Consider the following 26,017-nt stretch of genomic DNA (forward strand, 5'->3'; position numbering starts at 1 on the left):
CTAGCAGTACTTACATATGGGGCAATCCATAATCAAGAAAGGGGCTGACAGATGGAGCAACACACCGTGGTATAATATAAAGGTTATAAATACGGATAAGGTGCCTCAGAAAGGCTGGTCAACGTTTCAATAGGAGGATCTTATAACGAAGATAGCTCGTCCTATCGTAACGTTGGCCAGCCTTTATGGTGCACCTTATCCCTCCTCGTAACCTTTATACTTTATATAAGGCTGAACCTTTGAAGTTAACAAAAAGTATGAGAAGGAGCGAACGATGGTGCAATGAGCTGAGCGTGAAAAGCATAAAAAAAATGTCCATCGCAGCTATATGCCAATCTGAGCAACTGATACATCAAAGACAGCGAAGGTGTACAAGCAAGTTCTCACTTCCTTCGTCGGAAGTATACTAGGGGTCTGATTGCTGGCTGTTCTTATCAATGAGTCATAATGCGCTGATCGTTCGGCCGCTTCGGGGTTCCCATGCAGGCTGTATTGTTCACAGCTCTTTGAGTGGCGTTTAAGGCTGGCCACGAAATGAGCTTTCGCCACAGCAGCCGTACGAACCCCTAGCTGATCTCCAATGTGGACTCGATAAAAAATCAGCGTGGGAAAAAATATGAACTACTGGCTAAAAAGGAGAAAAAAAGAGCAGTTTTTGTGTATATTGGAGTGAGGTTTACGCAGACAGACAGACAAAGAACTTTATTGTGGTCTACGCGTTGCACCATTTTTTTTTTCATAATCATTGAAGAAACATATTCGTGCGCTACTGTAGCTTTTGAAGAACACCGACCTCAGTAACAAATTGTAGTTCTTTGCGTCCTTCCGCGTGCACGCAGTGTTCTCGCTATCCCGCTTTTCGTATTGCTATCCTCCATTCTTACTTAGTGTAGGGTAGCAAACCGGACGCTCGTCTGGTTTGCCGCCCTACCTATTCTCTGCTTGCTTTCACTAACGCTCTCAAAATTACGTTTCAAAGCAAAACTTCAGCAGTGAGAGGCAGGTTGCGTTGCTGGCCGTTTTTTGAATCGCATATATGGTATACCGATCACGCCGCCGGCCTTCACCACCGCAGGAAAACTGCGAAACCATCCTTCGCTGTAATTCTGCGCTGTTTGATTTCTGAATTTAACTAAATGACTTCAAAAGCTGAGGCTGGTGAGCAACTACTCACAAAGTGATGTACATTTATAGAACCTGGTGGGCGACGGTCCGAGTGTGCGCGACCAATGCGGTCACAGCTGTCGTTTCCCGCTTCCGGGGCATCCGAATAAATCTAATACGAATCGAATGGCGTCAAAACGAATCGAATCGGATATCGAATGCTTTTTGTATAGTTTTCGAATAACGAGCAGCCATTTTCCCAATTATCATACAACTATGTTAATTAAGTATGAGACCTCTCCTGACCGAACCCCCTAACTGTTATAACTGTAATGTTCAGCTCGTTCTCAAATTTTTTTCTTTTAAGCGGAGTTTTTATTTGCGAACCTCGTCAACTTTTATTGACTCTGGGTGCTGCTGCGTGACTGTCCTTTAGCCGAATAGGCCAACCAGTCACAATGTCGGACGCATGCCGCGCGCGCCGCTGGGTTCCTTGCATCACTACCAGATGGCGCTCACCTCCGCGCATCCATAGGTTGCCTTGGAGCGGGCGGCATCGAGGCACCCTACGCATCCACGGCAGTGATAGCACCTGCCGTGAGGGGAAGGGGGGGAAGAGAACGAAATAAACCCAGAAACATCGCCTTCCTGCATCCGCGGCAGCGCCGGCATCGCAATAGCCTCTCTACAATGCCTGAATAAAGCCTTCCGTGTAACTTTGTGCACATATTCAAAAAGCACGACAGCGGAACGACGGATCGTTGACCACTTTCATGCGTAGATCGGGCGGTTTCGTCGGCGTGGTCGTTCCCACTGATGTTACAATGTCCTGGAAGCCATTGAAAGATTATGTTGTGTCCCTTGTCATGGCTATGATGATATATGTGTCGAATTTCTGAGGCCAGTTGTTCATTGGGTCCGTGGCGCATTGGGCTTTGTATGCACTGAAGGGCTGCCTTCGAGTCACTAAGGACAGTCCATTATTGCGGTGGTTTCTGCTTAACGAAATCAAGTGCAGCACGGAGCGCCGCGAGTTCTGCACCCATCGATGTGGTCACACATGAAGTTTTTAATTTGATTTGTTCAGATTTTGCGGGGATGAAGACTGCAGCAGCAGAGCTGTTGAGTTTCGCTGAACAGACACTGCGGCTGGGCTGCGATTCATGTCCCGTGATTGTACTTTTCCCCTGTAGGACTCGAACGTTTTCACCATGTGTTGTTTACGTTCGTTGTCTCCGGACATACGGATGCGCCTTCCGCTTGGGTTACCACGACGTGAACAGACCATGCTGTACCGTCTGTGGCTAGGCGTTACCTTTACGAACTCGTATGCTTTCCTTATGGGAATGGCCAACAGCCCCACGTGCGACACATGCAACAGTGAAGAGACGCTCACACACATTATCTGTGTCTGCCCGCGATACAGTGTCCAGAGACAAGTGATGTGCAGAGTACTGGACCAGTTGGACAATCGTCCACTATCAGAACTGAAAGCTTTAGGTCAGTGCTCTGAAAGAATATCCACGTTAAAGGCCTTACTCGCGTTATTAAGGTTTTCGCGGTCTACGGGGCTTAACGATAAACATTAAGAACGCCGCCCCCTACCGCTCTATAGCGTACGCGCTTTGAAAGTGCTCGTCTCGCTTTCTCTCTATCTCCCCCTTCCACTCTCTTTCTCTCTTTTCCCCCGTAACCCTTCCCCCCGTGCAGGGTAGCCAACCGGAACTACCTCTGGTTAACCTACCAGCCTTTCTCGGTATTCTCCCTCTTTCTTTATTCAAAAAGCACAAACTTGTGTTTCGACTTTTTATGCACTCACACAGAGCTTCGCTTTGTATTAGATTCCAACTCGCTCGACCTGCTCCATTCTTCTGTTGAACAGCTTGGCTAACGTTAGCTGGGACACATGGTATACTATACCCGGAAGGGGGAGGGTTGGGATTTATTGTACTTTTGCTCTAATTTTATGTTTTATAGTGTACAGTTGATATAGCAAAATATTCGAAAACTCGAAAAAAGTGAATATTTACGGATCGTGTCTATGTCATTCGAAGACCGAGTTGAATAAGGCACTGTTCCATTATTTATCCGATAGTTTCTAATATTCACGCAACTCTAAAGTTATTTCAGAGGCTTTTCGTCTGACTCATCCTCCCTCTGGCGATGCTACCTAGCTCAGATCACAGAGGTCTTTTCCGCTCATGGAGCGTTTATAACGACGGACGCATGGTGGTTTGTCGCGAAACAGTGTTAAAGCAGAAGTCGTGCTGCAGTCTAGAAACAAGAGCTCGTATACAAAACAAAATTCTTAACCCTAAAACTGTCCCTTAAGAGAACATTCAAGCCAAATCTTCAAGTTTAACACACTATCACCGAAGGCGATCGACGTGCCAACGGCAAGAAACGCTTAGGAACGAAAAGATTTGTGAACCCGAGCCAGCGCCGAATTCACAATGCTTTTTCTTCGTAAGTGCTTCTTAAGTGTCCAAGATCACAATTGGCTGGCAGGGAGTTGCTCTTACAAACAGTTTTAGTGTGAGAACTTTTTTTTTTGTAAATATAAGCCCTCAAATCTTAACTGAAATTTCAAGGTTTTTCTAGCCCCCAGGTGCTTAGGACCGTTGACCAATGTTGCACTTAGGAGTCAAGAAAAATTTTGTAGGACGCTTAAGCTTCACCTTCAAGAGTGGAACGCGAAAGCATTCAAACATACCTGGCTGCTTGTCACGCTTCCCGGCAAGTGCGACTTTCTTTCTTTTTTCTCTGCTAGATGGTCTTGTTGTAAGGAAGCGAGCGGGGCGCGCCACTCTATGAATAGTAGAAACGCTGGAAAAGGGCTTTTTGTTTGAGTTTCCGCGCAACAGAATTATGTTTTCATGTATATTCAAATTACATTCCGACGCTATTATGCATGTAGGTTGTGTGTAAGCGGTAATTTACAATCTTTCTGACGCATTTTACTTTGAGAAATTTAATTAATTCAGCAACGCCTCTGCGCCACGCGAAGGGCCTGCGTGGGTCGGCATGCGTAATTCGGAATGATTCTTTCCTCGCAAGACGGTCGGCGCTGGACGCTAGACGCCGACACCGGATTTTTTGCATCACGGGTCCCGTAACGCTGTCGCGTTAATATTTGAAGACGCGTTCTGATGTGTTCGTGCGTTTGTGAACTTGAATAACCATTCAGTTTGTCTACGGGACGCGAGCTCTCTCTTGTAAACGAGAGCTTAAAGCGTCCCTCATGCGTTCCACGTCCGCGTCTTTAACTGTTTCGAAGCAGTATTTACGCTTGGCTAGTTGTAGGATATCATAATAAGTGGCTAACTTCGAGGATTGTAACAGTAGAACTGAAGAAACACGGACGCAGAAAGAACGAATAGACGTAGAAGCAACTGCTGACATATCATATAAGAATATCTAACAAGCTCACAACCGGGCTGGCACAATGTCATGTTGCGATGCCGCCAGCAGACAGTAGGCTATTTCAGTAACACGCACTCGACATGGCGTAACGCGTCGGTCACTTGAGTCTGTCGCATTCAGGTATGCTGCAGAAGAGCGCGTGTGGCTTTTTGTGCTGACGAGCTGTGAGGCCAGGCTTCCAGCAACTTTGCTTCGGACAAAGGGCCTGTCGTCCAGTCTACTCAAGGCATACTGAAAAGTATGGCGTTGTTTGTCGACGCGGGAACAGTGGCGTAGGAGATGATGTTGCTCTTTCACTTCACCATCGCCTTCCCCAGGTATAGCGCATAGCAAGATCGCGGCGTTACCATCAGTCCTAACCCATGTCGATACGCAACTGGCTTGGAGACATTCTGCCTCCACCTTCTACCGTTTGTGTCCCGGTTAACTCAGTTTTTTATTGCTTTGTACCGAGCCGTATTCCTCGACTTCACCATCATTAAACGTCTAAGAGCTTCAGTGATTTTGCTGTGTTTACCAGTCAGCCAATTATTTTTTTCGTCATGCTGTAGAAGAAAGGTCGGCGGGGTCTCTGTACGTGACAAGATTATAGGGTTTAATTTCTTAGTGATAAAGTGAGAAACGGTATCAGCTTGCAATCTTCCATCATCAAGTGCTCCATCCCCTTTACAGGAACAAGCGAGTCTGCGGCGTCCTTAGAAAGCCGTCGCCGGTCATATGTGTTCTCGATTAGGAGAACGATATAAAACTATTATTACATGCCATCTAGAGTTCTGATTCACGTATTCTCCAGAAGATCAAGCTTTCGCACCCCCTAATATGTATTTATTGCCTCATACGGAAAAAGCACCCTATAGGGGCAAAGTGATTCGGACGATGACTTTGTCGAACTCGTCCTTGACTTTTCCTTTGAGCAACTAGTTCTCCAACCAACGCGCATTACTGACGTCTTACACCTTGTTCTAACAACAGCACCTGAAAAAGTTAGCGCCATTTCAACCACTGATGAGTTCAGTGACTATTCGTTATTGGAATTTACAGTTCGCACGCCTTCATGTACGCGTAATCTAACACCAAAACGAATATTTTTTATCAACGAGCAGACTATAGTAATGCTATTAACCGCAATTAGCAAATCTTTTCATCTAGATTTCTCGCAACGTTTTCTCAACGATCAGTCAAGGAAAACTGGTGCTTTCCTAAAGAAAAAAACTACTAGGTCTAGCAAATAAATAGATACCGCATATCTGATTTTGCACTAAGTGCCAGAAACCACGGTTTACTAAACTTTGATTACATTAAAAAACAAAAAAGACACGTTTACACTGGAAAGCCAAAAGTGCGAACACCCTAGTTTTGTGGAACAAGTGGAAAGCCTGCGAAAAAGCCTACTGTAGTTCCGTTCGTCAAGCTAAGCACAAATTCATTTCCGTTTACCTCCAATCACTCATACAAAATGATGCTAAGAAGTTCTGGAAAACCATCTCTCCTTCAAGCAGCTCTGACGCTCCCTCTCTGATGGACATCACTGGTGGGCCAATGCTGCGAGAGCACTGCACATCTGTTTTAACAACTACTTCATACACGCGTTCACAAAAGAAGACCATTCCAATATGCCACAGTGGAAGACTTAGATTACCAGTACATATATGGCTACTATTACCTTAACAGCCACTAGAATCGCTACTTTGATTAATAATTTGAAATTATCGACTAGTTCTGGATTTTGTGGCATTAACAATAAAGTCCTCAACCATCCAGTAGTCCCTTCCATTACTATCCTTAGCCATATACTTCAGCAATCATTGTCAACGGGGCAGCTAACACATAATTGGAAGGTCGGCAAAATTATGCTCATCTTCAAGTCAAGTGACAAGAGCGATGTGATTAATTACCGTCCCATATCACTAACTAGCGTTCCCTGCAAGTTACTCGAACATATTATATTTACTATTGTCGTTCACCACTTAGAAAGTAACAACATCTTTTTTAAACATCAGGGTGAATTCGGAAAAGGGGCTTCCATGTGATACAAAACAAATGAAACTAACTACTGTTCTTTTTCAAAATATGGACGACAATACTCAGACTGACTAAATACTCAGATTTTTCTAAACCATTTGCTCGCGTCGCACACTGTCACCTCATTTCTGGACTCTCATCAGAATAAGAATCAGAATCGGTTTTATTGTGATGATTAGAAAGATTACAAGATGTTAATATACGGAAGGAGGTCACGAAGTCAAACACTGCAGTGGGACCTCCTTTACAAAGTAAACGTAATAAAACACAAATTACAGCAGTTTTAATAGATCGTTAACATGGAAGAATTACAGGTTTTAGTATGAATAGCATGACTGAAGAATTAAATGTGCCTAAATGTCATATAAAAAGCCCTGTAACATAATCACGTTGACGACTAATAAGGTAACAGCGTAAGTGACGTGACTTACACAGCATAATTTGCGAACTCGAACATATATGTATGGCAAGGATATCAAACACCTAATGGTATGAAAATGAAAATGAAATGAAGGCACCCTGAAAGAATGATTGTGAGTATACGAACTAGGCATCAGTATACGACAGAATGTATTTTTTTTTTGTTTCTTGAATTCGTGAATTTTAAGTGTTTTTATATCATGCTTAAACCTTGACGAACGAACATTTTCTCGGATAATAAATTTTTTGTCATTTCGAATGCAGTCCACTGTTATTGACCAGTGCTCTCCCCCTTTGAGTAACGTAACATCAGCTGTACTTTAGGGAAGTGTCCTTGGACTATTACTCTTTCTGATTTTGATCAATGACTTGCTATCTAACATTACATCAAGTGTTCGAATATTGGCAGATGACTGAGTTATCTGCCGTGAAATCCTCTCCCCTGCTGATCATGTCGCTCTTCAACATGACCTTCAGTGTGCCACTAACAGGTGTTTGAATTGGCTAATGACCCTGAACACTAACAAACGCAACCTAATGGCATTTACTCGAAAAAAGAAACTACTCCATTTGCAATTACTCACTTCACAACAGTATGATCGCTTGCACATCTTCGTACATGTGCCTTGGTCTAACACCGACCCTTTCATGGTCATCCCACATTGAGAAAATAACGGCTAAAGCATGGCGCACTCTCGGATATCTAAAACGTAACCTTCGCAGCGCTCTTTACCTCACCAGAAAGATTGCCTACCAAATATTACTGCAATCCCATATCCAATTTGCAGCTTCTATATGGTCACCTCATCAGGCATATCTAATTTACACCCGCCGTGGTTGCTCAGCGCCCTGGAAGTTGGTGGGGAGGGCCAAAGGCCCCGCCTAGGTGACGGCCAGGAGTTCTTGGGTCCAGGCGGCATCCTCGGACCACTGGACGGCCCATAGTTGATCCTCGAGGGCGGGGCTGAGCAGCGCTGCTTCCCAGCGCGTGCGAAGGCTGCTGCTAGAGGCTGCGTTTTCTTTATTGTTATGCATACTTCGGCATTCCCATAATATATGCTCTAGAGTGGCTCTGGATTCACATGTTTTGCATTTGTCCATTGGACATACATCCGGTTATATGATATGCGAGAGCGCAGCATTCGGATACGTCCTAGTTTGTAACTGCCGCCATGCGAAAGACTGCTTTTTTGTCAATTTTGCTTGAGGTCGCGGAAATATGCACCTCTGTAACCTATAGTGTATCGTGATGTCATTATATGTGGTTATTCTGTCCTCCCATTCCCTCTCATTTACCACACTGTCACGTCCGGAGGGTGTCTTGGCGTCACTTACGACTGCGGCTCGGTCCGTATTCAATAAAAAAAAAAATACCTTTAAAGCTGATCGGATTTACGGCGGTACCGAACACGCATCAAATAAATTCAGACAATCTTCTCTGAATATATATTCACACACGCGCCCCACGCGGACTTCGCGGTGGCGCCGACAGATGGCATAGCTTGTCCAGACAAGCACGAGAGAGGAGCTGGGCTGCATACACGCTTCCTACTTGACGAGTTTATCTGGTGTTATTGCTATGTGCCACGGCATTGTCTATATTCTAAGGGCGTTAACGTGGACATTCATCGTGAGATTAGTTCTGCTGGGGATTTTTTAGTCCTTCTTCATTGCGATAACAATTAGACACTTCAGGCAAATTTTCGCCGTCGTCGTCATCGGCGTCATTGTCATCGTCGGCGTTTCTGTGCGAAATAGCATATATTTAGGTACATGTATGCCATATGTTTATGCATGCCGCATACAAATGCTATACTATTCAACCACCAGGTTGCTCAAACCAGGTCTTCCGTTAATGTAAGACTGTAAATTATTCCTCAGAATCTTGAGAAAGGTGGCCCACAAACAAACGCCATGAAACATAACATTCATAGCCTGTGGCCGCTGTCCCAAACCTCATCATGCTATTAAATACTAAATGTGCAATAAAGTATCAATGCTCAATCATGAAAGTCATATAACTTTATTGGCGCAGGTCTTTACGGGCAGCATAGTTATGCCTGCGATGCCATTACAGACCATACGCGGCGTGTTACAGCTTTTAGGGCTGGCAGAAGTTATGGCGCATCCGCGCTATAGTCGTCCGCGTTAGTCGTTAGCATATCGCGTCCGCGTTAGTCGGACCCGCGTATAGTTAGAACACCGTCCGAAGAGTTTGAGCCGCAGCGCTAGACCGTTGCTTCGCCCTTAGTGCAAGACTGCCAAGTTTTTTTGTTTTTGTTTAAGGCATAGGGGCAGTATGGAACGGTGCAGTTGTTGTCAGGTGCCTTCGTCCTGCTCGTGCGGAGAGACCTTCTTGATATCTTAGTTTCCTTCGGCCTCATTTTGTTTTCCACTCTTTTCCCTTCCCCCGTCACAGAAAAAAATCAACTGGACAGTTACCCTGGTTAACCTTACTGCCTTAAATGATCACTTTGTTTCTCCCTCTGCCACCCCGATGTCACCCTAGTGGGCGACATCGGGGTGGCACACGCACACCCAGGAAAAAAATTCGGTCGTAAAAAAAACCGTAGACATAATTTGTTTCTCTACATAACATGCACCTGCACGCGTATATGCGCCCATATACACTTGTAGAAGTGTACGGCAGATACCACAGAGTCGTAAATTCATGCTTTGAAAATAGAAAACTGTCTCCAAGCAATAAAATGTGTTTTGTTTGTTTATTAACTTAAAAATGTTAGTAGCTACTTGTAGTGTTGCCGGATCCTGGGCACTCAGTAAATTATTTCTTGATTAAAGGTTAATAACACGAGGGAATGTGGAAGCTTTCCGGCAATAAAACACTTCTTCTGTGGACTTGAGAGAACAACTAATATAGAAAAAGAAAGAGCAGCACAATGACCGGTTGTGCAGTTCTTGCGAATAGGCATAACCCGATCAATCGAGTCCACCCTATAATACAAACCAAATAAACAATGCAAAAACATGTTAATTTGGTACGCTAGCCTTACTTTGGAAGCCTGGGATAGCGCACCAGGTGCACTATATCTGCTTACTCTTCAGTTTATGTTAACTTCTTTACCAAAGGCTAAACAACATGAAGGGCAGAAATAATGGTGACCTTCACACCGTATAGGCCCTCCTCCGCAGGATAGTGATTGGAACAATGCACTAACAGTCTATCACTTATCACGGTGTAACAAAATCACGTCGGTAACTCTGTTTCATCTAAATCAACACATGTATCGGCACCGAATAAATACAGTCACAGAATCTAAAAAGACTAAAGCAGTAATGACAAATCGAGCATAGGTTATCACATTATGCCTTACACATCAATGCGCAACGCTTTACCACATGGTATGGGCTTGCCCAAGCACACCACAACTCACACCCATAACACATCCCACCACACGCGCAATGGGAGGCAGCGCTGTACAACTCCGACTCGACGGACTAGCTCAACCTGGTCAACCGAACGAGAAGGGCAGCCAAGGCCTCTGGACTCCTGGACTGAGGGGACCACCGACTGCGGAGCTACCTACGCTCATGTGTTCTTTTCTATGAAGTTCACTCTCTCTCTCAAGACGAAGCTTGATTACTGGAGTGCTGTTGTGCATATAGACGAGGACCCAAGAAGGCGCATGAAACAAACAGACACGACATTACCTTCCAACAAGAGGTTTATTTCCGGGTACCACTTGCCTTATTTATACCATCTCCCACGCATCAGTGAATACATGAATTGGCATAATCACTTGTTCAAAAACAACACCAATAAAATAAGCAAGAAAACTGAAAACAAAAGAGAAACACCGTTTTCAAAAATAAGAAAATGCTAACGCTTTAATAGTTTCAGCACATGCGCAGGAATTCTAATTCTTTATTGGACAATGCAATAGGTGGTTTACTAACACATGCATCAACATCACTGGCGATCCAGTCTGCTTCCATAACTCACCTGGTTATAGAAGCAGACTGGTTCGCCACGGATGATGACGCATGCGTTAGCAAAGCGTCTATTTCATTGCGCAATAGAGTATTTGAATTTCTGCGCATGTATTGTAGTTAATAAAGTGTCAACACTCTTTTCCTTTTGAAAGTGAATGTAACTTATTTTCCTGTTCATTATGTGATTACGCTAATGCATGCGTTCGCTGGTGCGCGGCAGAGGATATAAATAAGGCAAATGGTGCCTTGAGATAAACGTATTTTTGAAAGTTAGCGCCGTGTCTGTGTCTTTCGTGGGACTTCGTGCCTTCTCGTCTCTATTCGGTGCAGCAAAAGTCTAAGATGCCGTAGCAACAATGCCGCATTGCAGTACTAGTGGATTACTGGCCAGCTAAACTGGCATTAGTTCTCCACATAAAAGCAATATACCTTTCCGGTCATTCTTAGTCACATAACATTCTCACTCGTTCTCTCAAGTACTCTTAGGATCGAAACGCATCCTCGCAGATAAAGGACGGATTTCATTTTGACCCGGAGGCTTGATTGGGAGCGCTGCCTCCCACTTTGTACACCTCCCATTCGATCTTGCTTACCAGACAGCATTATTTCGCACCGACTTTGTTGCTTTCTCAGCGCTAAAACTTTTCGCGTTGCCGGCGCAGGGATGAAGCGTGTGGCAGTCGAGGCTTTCAATAGCGACCGAATCGGAATCGCAGGTCAGAAGCTTTACTTTCTAATCTGGCGGTTTCTTTCAGGCTTTGGCTTAAAGCTGGACGCCTCTTGAAAGGCACCAATTAAACGAAGACGCTAATTAAAGCTGACGTGCCGCCTGTCTGCATGTCTTTGTCGTTTACCCTATGAGTGCAAACATAAAAGGTTTTTTTTTCTTTGGAAATGCGGCGGAGGGCGAGATTCGGTAGCGTCGGTCTCTGTGGTTCTGCTGTTGTCATGTACTTTTCTGACGCTGAAAATTCCGTTCTGGAGCTCCTTTGGACGTCCTTTAAAGAATGCTTCTGAAGCTCGCTTTTACCTATTTTCTTCGCGCAAGAATGTATCATTGGAATGGAATCCTTCCTTTTGCCTTAATGCCACCTGCATTCATTTGCGGACGATACTTTTACACACGCGATCTTTTATGTTGTTTTTTGCCCGATTTAGCATCCGTTCTTGGAAATATCCACTCGAAAGTGGCTTTGATCTCTTCTGAATATGTTCGTGTTTTGGCAGTCCTGTGGAATTTGTAGTGCAGCAAAGTCGTCGTTCGCCGCAGTGGCTTAGCGGCTATGGTGTGGCGCTGCTAAGCCTGATGTCGCTGGATCGAATTCGGGCCATGGCGGCTGCATTTCGGCGAAGGCGATATGCAAACACGCCCATTTCCCGTGCATTGGGGGCACGTTAAAGATCCCCTTGTGTGCCAGGATCAATCTGGAGTCCCTTATGTCAATTCGTCCAGACGATTCCTCCCCCTACTACAGCGTGCCTCATAAATGAAATCGTAGTTTTGGCGCGTAAAACCCTAGAATTCAATTTAGCACTGTCACCCTGTCTAGACGATTCCTCTGTTATGTGTTTTAGAGTTGTTCCTGCCGTTTACTATGCTGCCATATAAAGCACCTTTTTGGTCAGGCATCTTGCCTCCTTGTGGAGCGAGGCCAAGGCTTCCTGACATGCTTTTGCGTATTTAATTTTACTTACGCACAACGTCGGGATCCCATGAAAGAAGATTGACCAGGCTCTAGCGCCAGATTCTGCCACCGTGTAAACAGAGATTAGATCAGGAAACGCATTCGTAAATGTAAAAGGTCAAGAATAATGCAATTGCAAGGAAGCAATGGCTATGCTGAGTGAAAAGCGAAATTTCAACAATCTTTTCCGGGAGGTATCAGTAGATACCGCTGTGGGGGCAAAAGAGTACGCCAAACAGTTCGGTGTCCTAGTTTTACGCACCGAAGAAGCTTGACGTATTAAATTACACTCCACGTCACAACATGATATGATATGACATGCCAGAAGCTTTTGAACATTGTTACTTTTATGGATCAAGGAATGACCATATGGATCATTTATTGGTCTTTGACAAAGAGAAAGAAACAGAGAGAAAGTAAAAAATGAGTCAGAGAGGTTTACCAGGTTGGCTCTCTGGTTGGCTACTCTGTGCTGGGCGATATGGAAATGAAGATGTAAACGAAAGAGAACATATGAAGAGACTCTACATAACCGCAAGAAAGGTATTGGACAGCGACTATAATTTTTGAAACAGTACCTGTGTTTTTAAAAACACACCAGCTCTTTTAAAACAACCCGGGCTGACGTTGGCTGCGACCATGGTCCAAACATTATTTTTTTCCGTGAGGATTCAGTACATTATTATTACTATTAGCTGACAACTGCCACTGAGAGGAGTACAATGCCTCGCCTATACTCTTTCGGGAGGAGGGAATGAAAAGAGGGGAAAACGAGAAGAAGATAGGAAATAAACAAATGACAGAGACACGGACAAATGAAAGCAGGAACACGGAAAGAATGTTTATAAACGGGAGGCCGAATCAGTTTTCTGGGTGAAAGTTAGGAAGGCTCTATGTGCCTGGTCGCGTTGTGCAGCACTCCCTCTCGGAAGCAGGTGATCGTCAACGGTCGTACACTTGAGTCCCATCATTCCATATTCCTTAATGTGCAATTCAGTACACCAAGAAAAGCACTCTGCATCACGTCTGGCAAGCTTTCTTCTTCGATGTGTGGTTTATTAGCCGAACGCTTCGTTTTTCACCTACGTTATGGAGAAAACATACGAAAGTAGTGTTACTTTCTTCTTGAATTCGCCTGGAAGCAATCTTGGAATGATGGGTTCTTCATTCCTGTAGTGTTGCCTTCAACGAAGGACTAAGCTAAATATTTTGCGCCCGTGTGCTGAAGGCGAAAAGCAGCTGCTTAGAGGGAATACCTATCTTTTTGGGAACCTCGGCACGGCTGCTTACAATTTGCCTTCATGTCTTCTGAACAAAAACTTCTAGACGCTCATTACATCTTAGCATAGGGGATGGCCCTGCTCTCTCGGACAGTTTACAAGCACTGTACACAAAGAATGGAATTTTCTGTCTGATGTCAAGTTGTCAACAACTGCGCAGAGTTGAAAAAGAAGAGCAGCTTATTAAAAGCATAAGTGCTGCAGCACAGAACCGCTATTGACACATAAAAAGTACTTGCAGCACTCTTCGTATCGAGCACATTATTGCCAACCAGGATGCTACACGCATTATAATCGGATCTGATCGGACACAGAGGCAAACTGCATTACTAGCAAAACACTTAGTGAATTTTGCCACGGAACTCTATTTTGCAGAGCCTAAAGCGGTACATATACAGCCGGCAGAAAATGAGGAGTGCTTTCAAAGCTCAGATTATGATAGCGCAGTGAGTTCCATACCCGCGTACAGCCTGCACTGAAAGTTGACGGAACATCATCAAACCAATCGGTATTTTTTTTTAAATCCGACCTGGTTTTGCTCACAACGCGCGCTAACCTTCATTCGCATTGCAGTGCTAATACACTCGTGCGCGTGTTCGTGCGAAGCAGTCGTTGCTAGGCCTCAGTGCTAATCTCATTTCAAACGAACTCTCTCGCACAAGCGAACGAGGCTCTCTAGCGTCATCGTGCACAAACTTTTCAAGCGGGCGAAGCGAGACAAGAAGCGCAGATGTCGCCTGTGGGCCAGCTATGCACGCGAATGTTTCCGATGTACTGCGGTAAACTGTCGCAAACGCACGCGAGCGCTTTGGGGCAACGTTTCTTCGTCTTTTTTTGTCTTTTTGTGCGCATGAACATACTGGTAGCAGTTTCGAGAGAAAGGCGGCATGCGTTTGAAGCCGTGGAGAACCGCCCTAATCGTCGTATTGTAAGACCGATTTTGTACGAACGCCCGGCTGTATACTGCGAAACGACTACTGCGCCTGCGCTCTCAGAACACCCCCCTCTCTCTCTCTCTCTCTCTCTTACACACACGCACACGCACGCACACACACACAGTTAAGCCGAGCGTTGCGATAACTGAAGAAGGAAATTCCGCAGCATCAGTACGAATGTAGAAAGCCACATACGCCCGAATAAATCTCAGGTGAAGCCTACGTCCGTATAGCGGGCTGAGTCAATAGACGCCGATTCGCCTTTCCCGAACTTGACGATCCTCGTGTGCGATTGCGTAAGAGAGAGAAAGACAGAAGCACTTACATCGCCTGCCTTAGGGCACGTTTCTGCGCGCGAGGAAGAGCGCCGTCGTTCGTCGTCTGCGAACATCGCGCGCGATTGCGTCTGCGCCGCCGCCTCCGCGCGCTACATTGTTGCACGACGAAAAGGCTAAAGCGCCGCTGAGGTTGACAAAGAACGAGGTCGATGCTTGCGTCCCACGCCGCGGCCCGCCTGATTTCCCCACACGTTGCAATCGCAGGTTAGTTGTGGCGAGGAAACAAAGAAAAAAAAATTACACAGCCATGGTTGTTCTTCCGACGCTGCATTGCTGGCGGGCATAATAACCCATTCGCGCGCAGTTTCGCCACTCTTTACCCCCTCTCCTCTCCCTACTTCCCTGTACTTGTATCTTGGGCGAGGAGGAGAAGCATGCGCGTGTCTCTCGCTACCAAGGCTTTGACGCGTCTGGAATGTCGCGCCATTCGATCGGCGGTGGCAATGAATAAGTGAGGGACGCGTCGAGGTTGTCCTTCGCTCGTGCCGATGCGGCGTGCGCGAGTCGTTACTATGCAATGCGGGCCACAGCTGCGCGTCTTAAACTTCAGTAAGCAGCTTGTTAACTGAAGGACTCTTAATCGGCACATTGAATTGAAGTTTATTTACCACATAAGTACATTGATGTACATAAGCGGTGGGGATGGCAGCATGAAAGCTGCATAATGGCAGCTTGACATCCCCGTGAACAAAAGGCAAGAATATTATCACTATGAACATTCTCTCACTATCGTCAGTGCCATTACCTAATTAACTCCTTTACATTACGATTGGTTGTGTAACTCGTTATTACAGCGATGAGCTTACAGAGTAAGATTGACAGCAGAAAGACAAGCAAATAATAAGATAGGCAGTCCAGCGCGAGACGTGGAGAAAAAAAAAAGACAAAGCTTCGTCCGAAAGGCGAGGCATTGATTGCGATAGTAAGTTAATAGACAGCTATTCGAAATAAGCATAGCAGTTTTATCGGCCGCATAAACTCGTAAACATTCGCTCACTGACTAAATTAGCAAGCACGGTGCCCGCCCGCACAGGCAAACATTATCTCACTCGATTAGCGCAGACAGTCGTTCACAAAACGTTGTCGTGAGGAAGAGTGACAGCAGCAGCGAGCGAATTAGCCTTCGCGATGCGTCTCGCTTCAACGCGAACTAAGCGGCGAGAACAGAGCGCACGCGAAGCTATCAGCCCTCGGTGCACCTAGACTACGTGCTGATCGCAGATCGCTTTGAAGTTAGGGACCGCGAGGCCGTGTGGCTGGCTCTGCATGTACTCATCGGAGATAACTTTCAAGGTAGTGTCCGCGCGGCCGCGCTCAGTCGGCTATAGATAACCGCCGCTGTAGTAGAACGCCCCCTCCCCCCCCCCCCCTCGTCGGTGCCTTGTACGCCGTGGAAGACGGCGCGCAGCCGCCCCGCCTTCCTCCCTTGCGCGCGTGAGAACAAGCCACCATCCTCGGGTCACGCTCACACGATGTAACTCGAACCTACAGCATACGGCGCGCAGCCATGGTGCTATCGCACTTGGACATTATACGAAACATACCGGTGACGCCGACGCGGGAAATGTGTATGGTGTGCCTATATATTTGCTGTCGCAATAACAGAGAAGTAGTATTTTAATGACTGGAAAATGTAGAGAGGTCGGCCGGATAATGGAGCATCTAATGGAGAACGCACAAAATGTAAATGAAAGGAGTAATGTTTTGGTGACACGTATGATTTCTGTTAAGGCATATGTGAGTTTTTGTTTCGTAATTTTTTCTCTCAGAGCTAAAGAAAGCTGAAAAGAAAACGTCGCGCGTGTGAGGAGGAGGGAATGAGCAACGTCAACCGGCTGCTTGGAAATTTAGTTAATGCCTACAAATGATACCATTACGTTTCAATCACGCGCTCACATGCAATGACACGGTGCAACAACTTTTCTGTCTCCGCAATTGCGATAGCAAAACCAAGTAAGGTTCGAGGTCTAAAGGCAATAACTTCATTAGAGAACTCTTCAATGTATATCCACGTAAGAAAAAAAAATATTTTTCCCTTGCTTTTCTGCTGACACTCGTCTGTTGTTTAACAACTTTTCTGTCTCCGCAATTGCGATAGCAAAACCAAGTAAGGTTCGAGGTCTAAAGGCAACAACTTCATTAGCGAACTCTTCAATGTATATCCACGTAAGAAAAAAAAATATTTTTCCCTTGCTTTTCTGCTGACACTCGTCTGCTTCGATCGCGCAGATATTTATACTTAGCTAAGCTATAGAATCGTTGTCACGAGGACGTGAGAAACTCAGGTATGTTATTCAAAATAAGGGTGCGTAGTTGTGCCTACGTTATTGCTTGTAGGACTCCACTCCATTTAACATGTAGAATGTTTGTCATTGGGATGGACGTTGGCACTATGTGAAGCGCTGACTGAAGTTAGAATTAATAGAATAGAAGAATCTAGTGGTTGACTAAGTAGCTTTATCATTTTAATAAATGAAACACCAATGCTACTGGCTGCAAGTTGCACACAAATTGTAACTATTGAACGAGCATATTAAGGAAAATATTTAAAAGATAAATATCTCTGAACATCCACAATACTGTAATATCACCACGCGGCGTGAGCAGCCCGAAAAGCAACGTTCACGTAAGCAGTTCCTCCGAATAGTTAGTTTTCTCTTTTCAGCACGTAGCAAGCTGCACAAGAACGAGCTGGCAGAGTTGCTTCGGGAAGTCAGGGCGCTCACGTCCTGACTTTTGCCAATTTCTCTCGTCTTAACAAAGGAAGAAACTCAATTGCAGACCTTGCCTGTTTCTATGTATCTGAGATTCTTTGTTCGTCTGGTGCCACTCGACGTTGAATAGCTGTCAACGTCATGAAACGCCTTGCCGGTGGAGGGATAATGCCATCAACGCCAATCTCCTGCTTGCTGTCCATAACTCGTTAGCTGAGAACTCAATCTCCTCTGGTGCGTTCTGAGTTAGTTTTGTTCTCTTTGTCGCAGCCACCAACTGCACAATGAAAGTACCACAAGGTATCAGCCCAAAGGCACTTGAAATCTTTTCTGCTTTCCGTGATTTTATTATTTTCGTAACGTTCTTATTTTCGTACCGTTATTTTATGACGTTCGTAAGCTTCTGTGGGCATCCCACATTAACCAAGAACAGGCAACCCGCGTCTGCACAGAACAAGCCGTACGAATTTTTGCGCCGGACATCTGGTCACGCTGTCTCACGCGGTAGCTTGCTGTAGCAAGCTCCCTTGCTTGTTTCGGGCCGTGACTCACTGAAAGTCTTCTGTGCGCTCTGAGACTGTTTATTCGTTGCCCCACGGTCGCTATAAAGAACGCAGCAAGAGGAAATACTTTTCTCACCTAGGTGGATTGCAACGCAAGTGTGTGCTTGGGGTCTTGGCTACCCTTCATTGGCCGTCCTTCAGATATCAGGTAAAAGAGACGTTAGTGACGCTCGGTTATTCGTCACTCGTGGTGAACGCTAAATGCTATTGCTTCGCCAGTTCCTACTAAACTCTACTTTTAAATTGTATGAGTCTTTATACATGTTTGGCTAGTGACTTTGGTACTAGCGAGTGTGGCCAAGGAAGCCGTGCAGACTCCGAAACATCTCTGCGTGTTTCACCTTGAATTCGTGAGTGACCGCAACTTCTTTATTGTCATAGTAACCGACCACATTAATTTTCGTGGAAAGCTTAAAGACTAATGCTTTGGCTGCGGCAAATATAGTCAAATTATTGCATTTTTGTTAGCCTAAAAGTGAGATGCGGCACCATCGCTGAGAAAGATGCTCATAACCCCATTGTTTACACACATCATCGTTGTTGCTACATGTTGCTTGACGTCTCTTCAGAGAAGAAGACAGAACATCGGCACAAATTTTCGATGCACTTGTGCAAATCCCTTCCTCGGTATTCGTTCCGTTTAGCTGTTGTCAGGCAAATGGCAAACGCGGACGCTCTATGTTTCATCGGTAAATGCCGCCTGCTGAAAGCCGATATTCTGTAAACAAAAGCCTGGAGTCTCTTTCTTTTCGGAATAGTGAGTGTGTGCGTGCGTGTGTGTGTGTGTGTGTGTGTGTGTGTGTGTGTGTGTGTGTGTGTGTGTGTGTGTGTGTGTGTGTGTGTGTGTGTGTGTGTGTGTGTGTGTGTGTGTGTGTGTGTGTGTGTGTGTGTGTGTGTGTGTGTGTGTGTAAACGCGCGCGCGCGCGCGCGCGTGCGCGCATGTACATGGTGACATCCATGTATACGCGCCGACAAACCAAGCTGCGCAGTCAGACGTATATATATACATATATGGGCGGTTAAGCGCATGGCATGCGGTGAATTCCAAGAAAACCCTCGTAAAGTGGTGAGACAGTTGACTCCACCTAGTGTTCGCATCTTGAACGCAGCGGGGGCGTTACAAGAAGCTTTCTTGAAATTCACACGTCGTTTCTTGTCGGGCTGCCAGGCGCACCGCTGTCGCTTCGAATAACCGTGCTAATGCAGCCCACGTTTTGACAGGCGCGCTGCTGAAACTGCTTCTTCTCTTTTCAAAGAGCGTGGCGGCTGCGTTTTATCTCGTGGGACATTTCTGACACCCACAGGCGACGTGTATAGCCCAGAGACTGGAGAAATTGTACGTCAAGCGTCTGTCTAACTCCTTTGATAACGCTTCCGCCAATTCGATTGCGCCCGAGCGTGGCATGTCATATAATTCAAAGCATTGAAGATATTTTATAGGCAGCTTCAGAAATTGGTTGCTTGTTCGAATCCAGATATGTATTCCGCGTATGACGTGCAAAATAGCATCGTCATGAGCGTCTATGAAGACTCGTCAACTAGCTTTGCCTTAATGAAGATAAATTTATTAATTTTCTTTTTCTTCCGTGAAAGTAAACGTTAATATCCGTGGAAATTTTAGTGATATGTTATATTTGCAGTTTTATTTTGCACTAAAGTGTTCGCAAACGACCTAATGAGTTTTACATTGGTGCTATATTGTGCCACGTAACAATAATGTTGCATTGTCGCCAGCACATTGATACCCTACTTTGACCTGCATAGGGTACTTGCACCCATTGCCATTACTAAGCAGTTTAATTTTATTTTCTCACGAAAGCTCTCGTTTAGTTTGCATTTTGGTGCAACACTGGACAAATTCGCCTGTCAAAGGGCCCAGGGCCGCAAACTTGTACGCGTTCGAAAAGCCTACGTTCCGTTGCGCCTCACGCGATTGGCCTAGATTGGCCAAAGCCGCGATGTCGGCACAGCCTTTTCGAGCGGGTCGGCTTTTCAAACGTAAGCTTTTCGGATGCGTACATGATGAGAACTTGTAAAGCTGCATAATTATCGCAGTGTTCGTTACACTGCCACAGTGCTTCGGCTCGCTGAGCGTGCAGAACTTCCCCATGATTTTTACTCGTTCTCTATTTTCCTCTGCTGGTCGCTTTTGCGGCATAGTCTGAGCAAAATCGCGCATTCCTTCGGAAGCAACAGCGCATCTAATTAGGACAGATAATGCAATTTAGCAAACGTAATCCGACGTACAAGTGGACATTGGTGACCGTGTACACCTTGCTTTTGTTTAGGATGATCTTAAAACACTTAATCGACGTTAGGGGATATTGCAGGGCTCTGAAGAATGTCTCTGGCAAGCTGTAGGTCATTGGCGATAATCAGAGAGTATTTTTGTAGTACTGTAACGATAGGCACGCCAGACCTCGTAGCTGCCACGACACCTTTTCACAACTCGTAGCTAAAACAACACGATTTTCAAGCGCCCACTCTCGAACACGTGTGCTCGAAGTGTTTCGCATGTTGAGGCCTTGCGTTGATATTATTTTCAACGTGGTAGTTCTGAGATCACACGCAACACTGACCACCAGGCATGCTGTGAATGCCTCTGGCTGTACTGTAAACCACTATCGCACCTTAGACAGAAAAACGTTGCATGCAGTACCCGTCTTATGTGGTGCCGGTCATGACTGTTCTCAGGTCAATGGCTTCCGTGCGTGCTGGAAGATGGCGACTGTGGACAAGGCTGGCAAGGCCGGAGCGTGCGCTGTGTAGACGCGCGAGGCCACGCCGTCCTGGAGAGACACTGCCACCGCCACTTCAGGCCACGCTCTGTGCAATCCTGTCACACAGCATGCGATGACGGCAGTGGTGCTGCACATCGCCAGTCACTCAGGTGAAAAACCTCTTCTCACCACTGCTGACAAGGCGTACAGGTGTGCTTAGTTACGCTCTCGAAAGAGGGCACATGCTCTTTGGTTGCAATAGCCAATAATTCGGCAAGATGATTCTCGCATTGGATTTTATGTGATAATAGCGGATCAGTGATGTCAGGGTCGATACGAGTGACATGGGCCATTCGAATAGGAGAGGAGAGGACGAACTGTTTCTGCAGTAAAGAAGACATCAATCAATGACTTATACCTATACTTAAGTCATGAAGGAGAAATAATTAATTGAGCGCCGGCTGTCGTGATGTCTGTTAATGTGTCCCGATGGGTGGGATCTGCAGAGGATTACCAACGCCTGGGCCGAAAGGGTCGCTCCTCGTGAGGGGCCATGCTAGGACTCGGGCCTGCCAGATAACTGAGCGGAATCTTAATAAAGTTGTTACCACCACTCCAAACTGATCGATCGGTGCTTGTCACGCACTGCTCATTGTGTTTTGTCCAGCCGCGAGCGTATTTCAAGGATGAGTCCGCGCGTTCAAAGTCAAAACTTAAAATAAAAATAACAAAGGGCATCAGATCCTTGGAAGTCAAGCTGGGCTTTAACTTACGTTATCGATGGGCCAAGCAAGTGTCGAGCAGATCTAATTATTTTTCTTATAAGCTTGCTCGGGTTATGGTCTTGTTCATGAAAAACGGAATGAGGTGGAATTCATTATGCGGCAAGTTCCTGATCGCTTTTCTCAAGCTATTTTCTCATCCGCCCAGATGGCAAGCTGGCGAGTGGAGTGCCTGCGAAGAGGTAAACGGGCGGCCGCATCTACGTAGCCAGTGCAGACCCGAGGCGCGGGACGCTGAGGGTCTGGCCCGGCGCAACGTGAGCTGCGTCTTCGAACCCGAGGCCGGATCTCCCCGGGTCGTCGATGCAGCTGCCTGCATGCACCTGCTGCAGCCACCAAGCGAAATGCCGTGCGCCATCAGTTGTCCACAGGTGAACGAGTTGGCAGAACCCGCGCGTCTTGCAGGGATTGTAGCATCTGAAAGGGAGAGAAAAGAAATATGAACGCAGGAAAACTGGAGGACAGCGCATCGGAGAAGCAACCGTTTTCCAATCTGAAATTACAGTGCAAGCGTGTTGTTACTGCAGACATTTGTGCCTTATTTCCACACGCACTGCTACTGTTAAGCCTTTACATATACATGTCATTCCAAGCCCCTTTCCCTTTCCCTCAATGCAGGGAAAGCCAACGAGACACTGTCCTAATTAATCTTCCTGCCTTTCGTTTATCTTCCTGCCTTTCGTCCTTATTCAGTTTTTTCTGTTCTCTGTCCTGACATCACGTTGTAATAACGAAGCCAATTTTACTTTCGCGATGGCGGTGTTTTCATATGCTCGACTTGTTTCGATCTACTACCATTCCAACAGCTGCTTATTTATACATAAATGAGGTGCTGTTGGAATGATAGACAAAAGAAAAAAACGTCATGCGTCCAAATTACAGAAATTGTTTCTTGCATTGTCGGACACAGTCGGTCTTGTCCAGATAGGCTTACCTCCGGAAACAGTATAGTCCGTGGCAGTAACTAGTGCATAGTACTCACGACCCTTAATTCAGGTTGATTCCTTAAATTTCTTTTAATTCCTGGGTTTTACGCACGAAAAATAAGCTTTGATTATGAGGCACGCCGTAGCGGGGGCCACATGATTAGTTTCGACCATCAGGGTATCGCTAACGTGGCCCCAATGCGCGAGAGACGGGCGATCTTGCATCTCCCCCTCCCCCTCCCTCTCCCTCAAACCCACGTCGAAATGCGACCACTGCGGGTGTTTACTTCTTTAAAACTAGAATAGGGACTTTTTTCGCAGCTTCAGCGATTCAAAAACTGCGCCTGCATGTTTGCTGCGTTAATTCATTTTTCATAGCAGCGAGCTTTGTCCACCGTACGCGATATTTCAGTAAAACCTGGTGGGCTGTTTGGTTTAATTACTAGTGTTTACTATCGGGAGTAGTCCGTTTTCCAGGATGACAAAGTATATGTTCCACACATTAGGAACTTAGGACAGGACACAAACAATTGATAAGGGCCACGCGATATATTCTCAGCTTTTCGCACTCCCTGTGTCTCCTTCGACTCACCGCATATTCCGAACTCTCTATTTAGTGAGCTGAACTCTATTGTGACAATAAGGAATGGCTTTCCGCACAACCAACACGCGCGCAAGAAAGGTGTACAGGGCAGATGGGCCATACATTGGCGCGCACCTGCACCCCCCCACCTCTCTTGTGTTTGTCTCGTTTGCGCCCAAAGCTGTCGTGCGCCAAGATGACACGTCCGGTCTCTCTGCCGGCTCTTCGCAGGACTGCGTGGTGACGCCGTTCGAGGCCTGGCCCGCGTGCCACAACGTGAGCGGCTTCGCCAGCTGCAAAGCGCACAGCGTCGTCCGACGGCGTGTCGTTCTCGTCGGCCCGTCCAACGGCGGTGCCGAGTGCCCCGCTCTTTCCGAGACCAAGAAGTGCCCGGCGCGACCGGGATGCCGGGAGTGGCGCAAACGCAAGTCCCGCAGGAAAGCGCCTGCCGCAGACTACGTGCTCCGGGTCGGGCCCTGGGGCGAGTGCCAAAGCGATTACTCCATCCTACAGCGGGAATCGCTGGGGACCCAGGAGGGCTCCGAGTTGCCGGTCGCCTCCCGACAAGCGCAACTGGGCGTACGCCGGAGGAAAGTCGCCTGTCTGGACGGCAGCGGGGTCCCAGTCGACATCGGGTGAGTGATGTCGGCGCTCATTTGAGCTTCCAAGCAGTTTATTATACGCAGCTGGTTCTGCATTAAAGCTGCTAGGTATTTCGTATAATTCTGGGTCATAGCCAAAGCTTCGTTGCCACTTTTTTTTTTAAATGGCTTGCTATACCAGAACTTCGACTAGCAAACGCAAACACCACTAGTTAAGTTGTTGAGAAGTTATTTTGTGAGTGCCTAAACATTTACATTAAAAAATTTAATTTGTTGCAATCTTCTCAATTTGGTTATCGCGCTGGCAGTTCGACTAGCTTAGCTTTGATAGCCCTAACTGACTACATTCGTCCCTCGATCGATACGGGTAACTTCGTTGGTTCGGTATTTTTGGACTTCACTAAAGCTTTTGATGCGATTAATCATAAACTACTTTTTACTAAGCAAGAATAGCGGAAATTACCGGTGCAGTACTAAACCTCCTAAAACCTCACCTGCATGATAGAGAACAAACTGTTTTCTGGAAGTGCTTATTCTGACACTAAATTTATTAACTGAGGTTTACCACAAGGCACCATACTAGATCCCTTACTATTCTCCATTTATATTAATGATTTACCCACGTGTTTTAAATCGGCGCATTGTGTACTATAGGCAGATGATACTGCTATCCCGCTGCGCGACAATTCTTTAACAACCTTAATTCTTAAACTAAGCAATGAGCGTGACCAAATTGTTGCATGGTGTTCTTCCAATAATTTAGTTATCACTCCTTCCAAAACTCAATTTATGATTTTCCGATCTAGCCAAAGAATACTACCTGGCTTGCCTGAGATAAGTCTTGATGGTCATCACATACCCTTCTCTAATTGTGTATCATTTTTGGGCATCGAATCAGATTCCAACCTAAAGTTTTCTCAACACATTGCCTTCATTAAGCAAGTGTACCTTAGGTATTAGAGAATTAATCAAATCAAGGGCATATGTCTCGAAACAGGCATTATTAGCACTATATTTTGCTTTCATTCAGTCACATTATATACGGCATTGCTTCCTGGAAACACAAATCACTGTCATATCTCGTATATTCAAGACTTACAAATTTCTCCGGAAAGGCGAAGCAGTATTAGTAATAGCGAAGTATAAAACAATTTCACGAAGGAAGATTACACCACTGAGAGGCGCCAGATTATTGATGGTGCGAGAGGACTCGGACTGTGACATCGAACTGTCTCCTACTATGAGGTCTTGTATGTATTTATATAAAGCCGCACCTTCACTGAACAATTCTTTGAGGTCTCACGAACTTTCTTCAACTGCAACTGTTATTGAGGGTTATATATATGAGGTTCGGAAAGGTGGTCGAGCCCCAGCCGCCTCCCCCGCTCCCCCCTCCCCCCCTAGGAAAATTAAATGTTTCCGCCGATGCGTGGCTACAACATTAAAGTGATTACTTACTTCCGTCGTACCCACCAATGCACACTAGCCAAATCTAACGAGGGAGGCTCCATGGCCTACAATTTCCACTTAAGCATGGGACTGATGCGATGTGGCCTGAACTGTGATTCCTTTACACTAGTAAATGCTTTCAAAAATTAGAACAACATATACCTACTCAGCACACCGCGTTTGGGAAATGAAACATTAGCATCCCCAACATCCGTAACTCATCCATAACAGCACGAATAATGACGATTACTGCGGACGAAAACTGGATTCTATAGACGTGCTCATCGGGGACAGTGAGAACCTCTTTCTGAACTGTTGCGCGGGAGCACAAAGGCAGGCGCAGCAGCGTCTGCAATGCATATGCGCGGGGCTTCGCGCTCAAATAGCACAGTCCAGAGAGCATTATATGGCTACGCCAAGCAGGGCGCTCTCGTTGAACGAGGTCTATATTTACAACTGTGACAGTTGTAAATGCGATGTCATGCTTTCCTTCGGGGCCCCCATCTAATAGAGTGCT

The 26,017-nt window shown here is 45.9% G+C and overlaps 1 protein-coding gene across 2 annotated transcripts in view; it reads left to right on the forward strand.

The window, feature by feature from the left end:
- Positions 1–26,017, forward strand: part of LOC142582597 (thrombospondin type-1 domain-containing protein 7B-like) — a 290,129-nt gene that overhangs the window by 34,923 nt on the left and 229,189 nt on the right. For both annotated transcript variants that reach the window (XM_075692478.1, XM_075692477.1), the window contains exons 3-5: positions 21,133–21,328; positions 22,089–22,311; positions 23,681–24,084. In XM_075692478.1, coding sequence (XP_075548593.1) covers positions 21,133–21,328; positions 22,089–22,311; positions 23,681–24,084 — 823 coding nt within the window. The remainder of the gene's footprint in view (positions 1–21,132; positions 21,329–22,088; positions 22,312–23,680; positions 24,085–26,017) is intronic.

Source organism: Dermacentor variabilis, chromosome 5 (genome assembly GCF_050947875.1).
Source record: "Dermacentor variabilis isolate Ectoservices chromosome 5, ASM5094787v1, whole genome shotgun sequence".
NCBI classification, from domain to species: Eukaryota; Metazoa; Arthropoda; class Arachnida; order Ixodida; family Ixodidae; genus Dermacentor; species Dermacentor variabilis.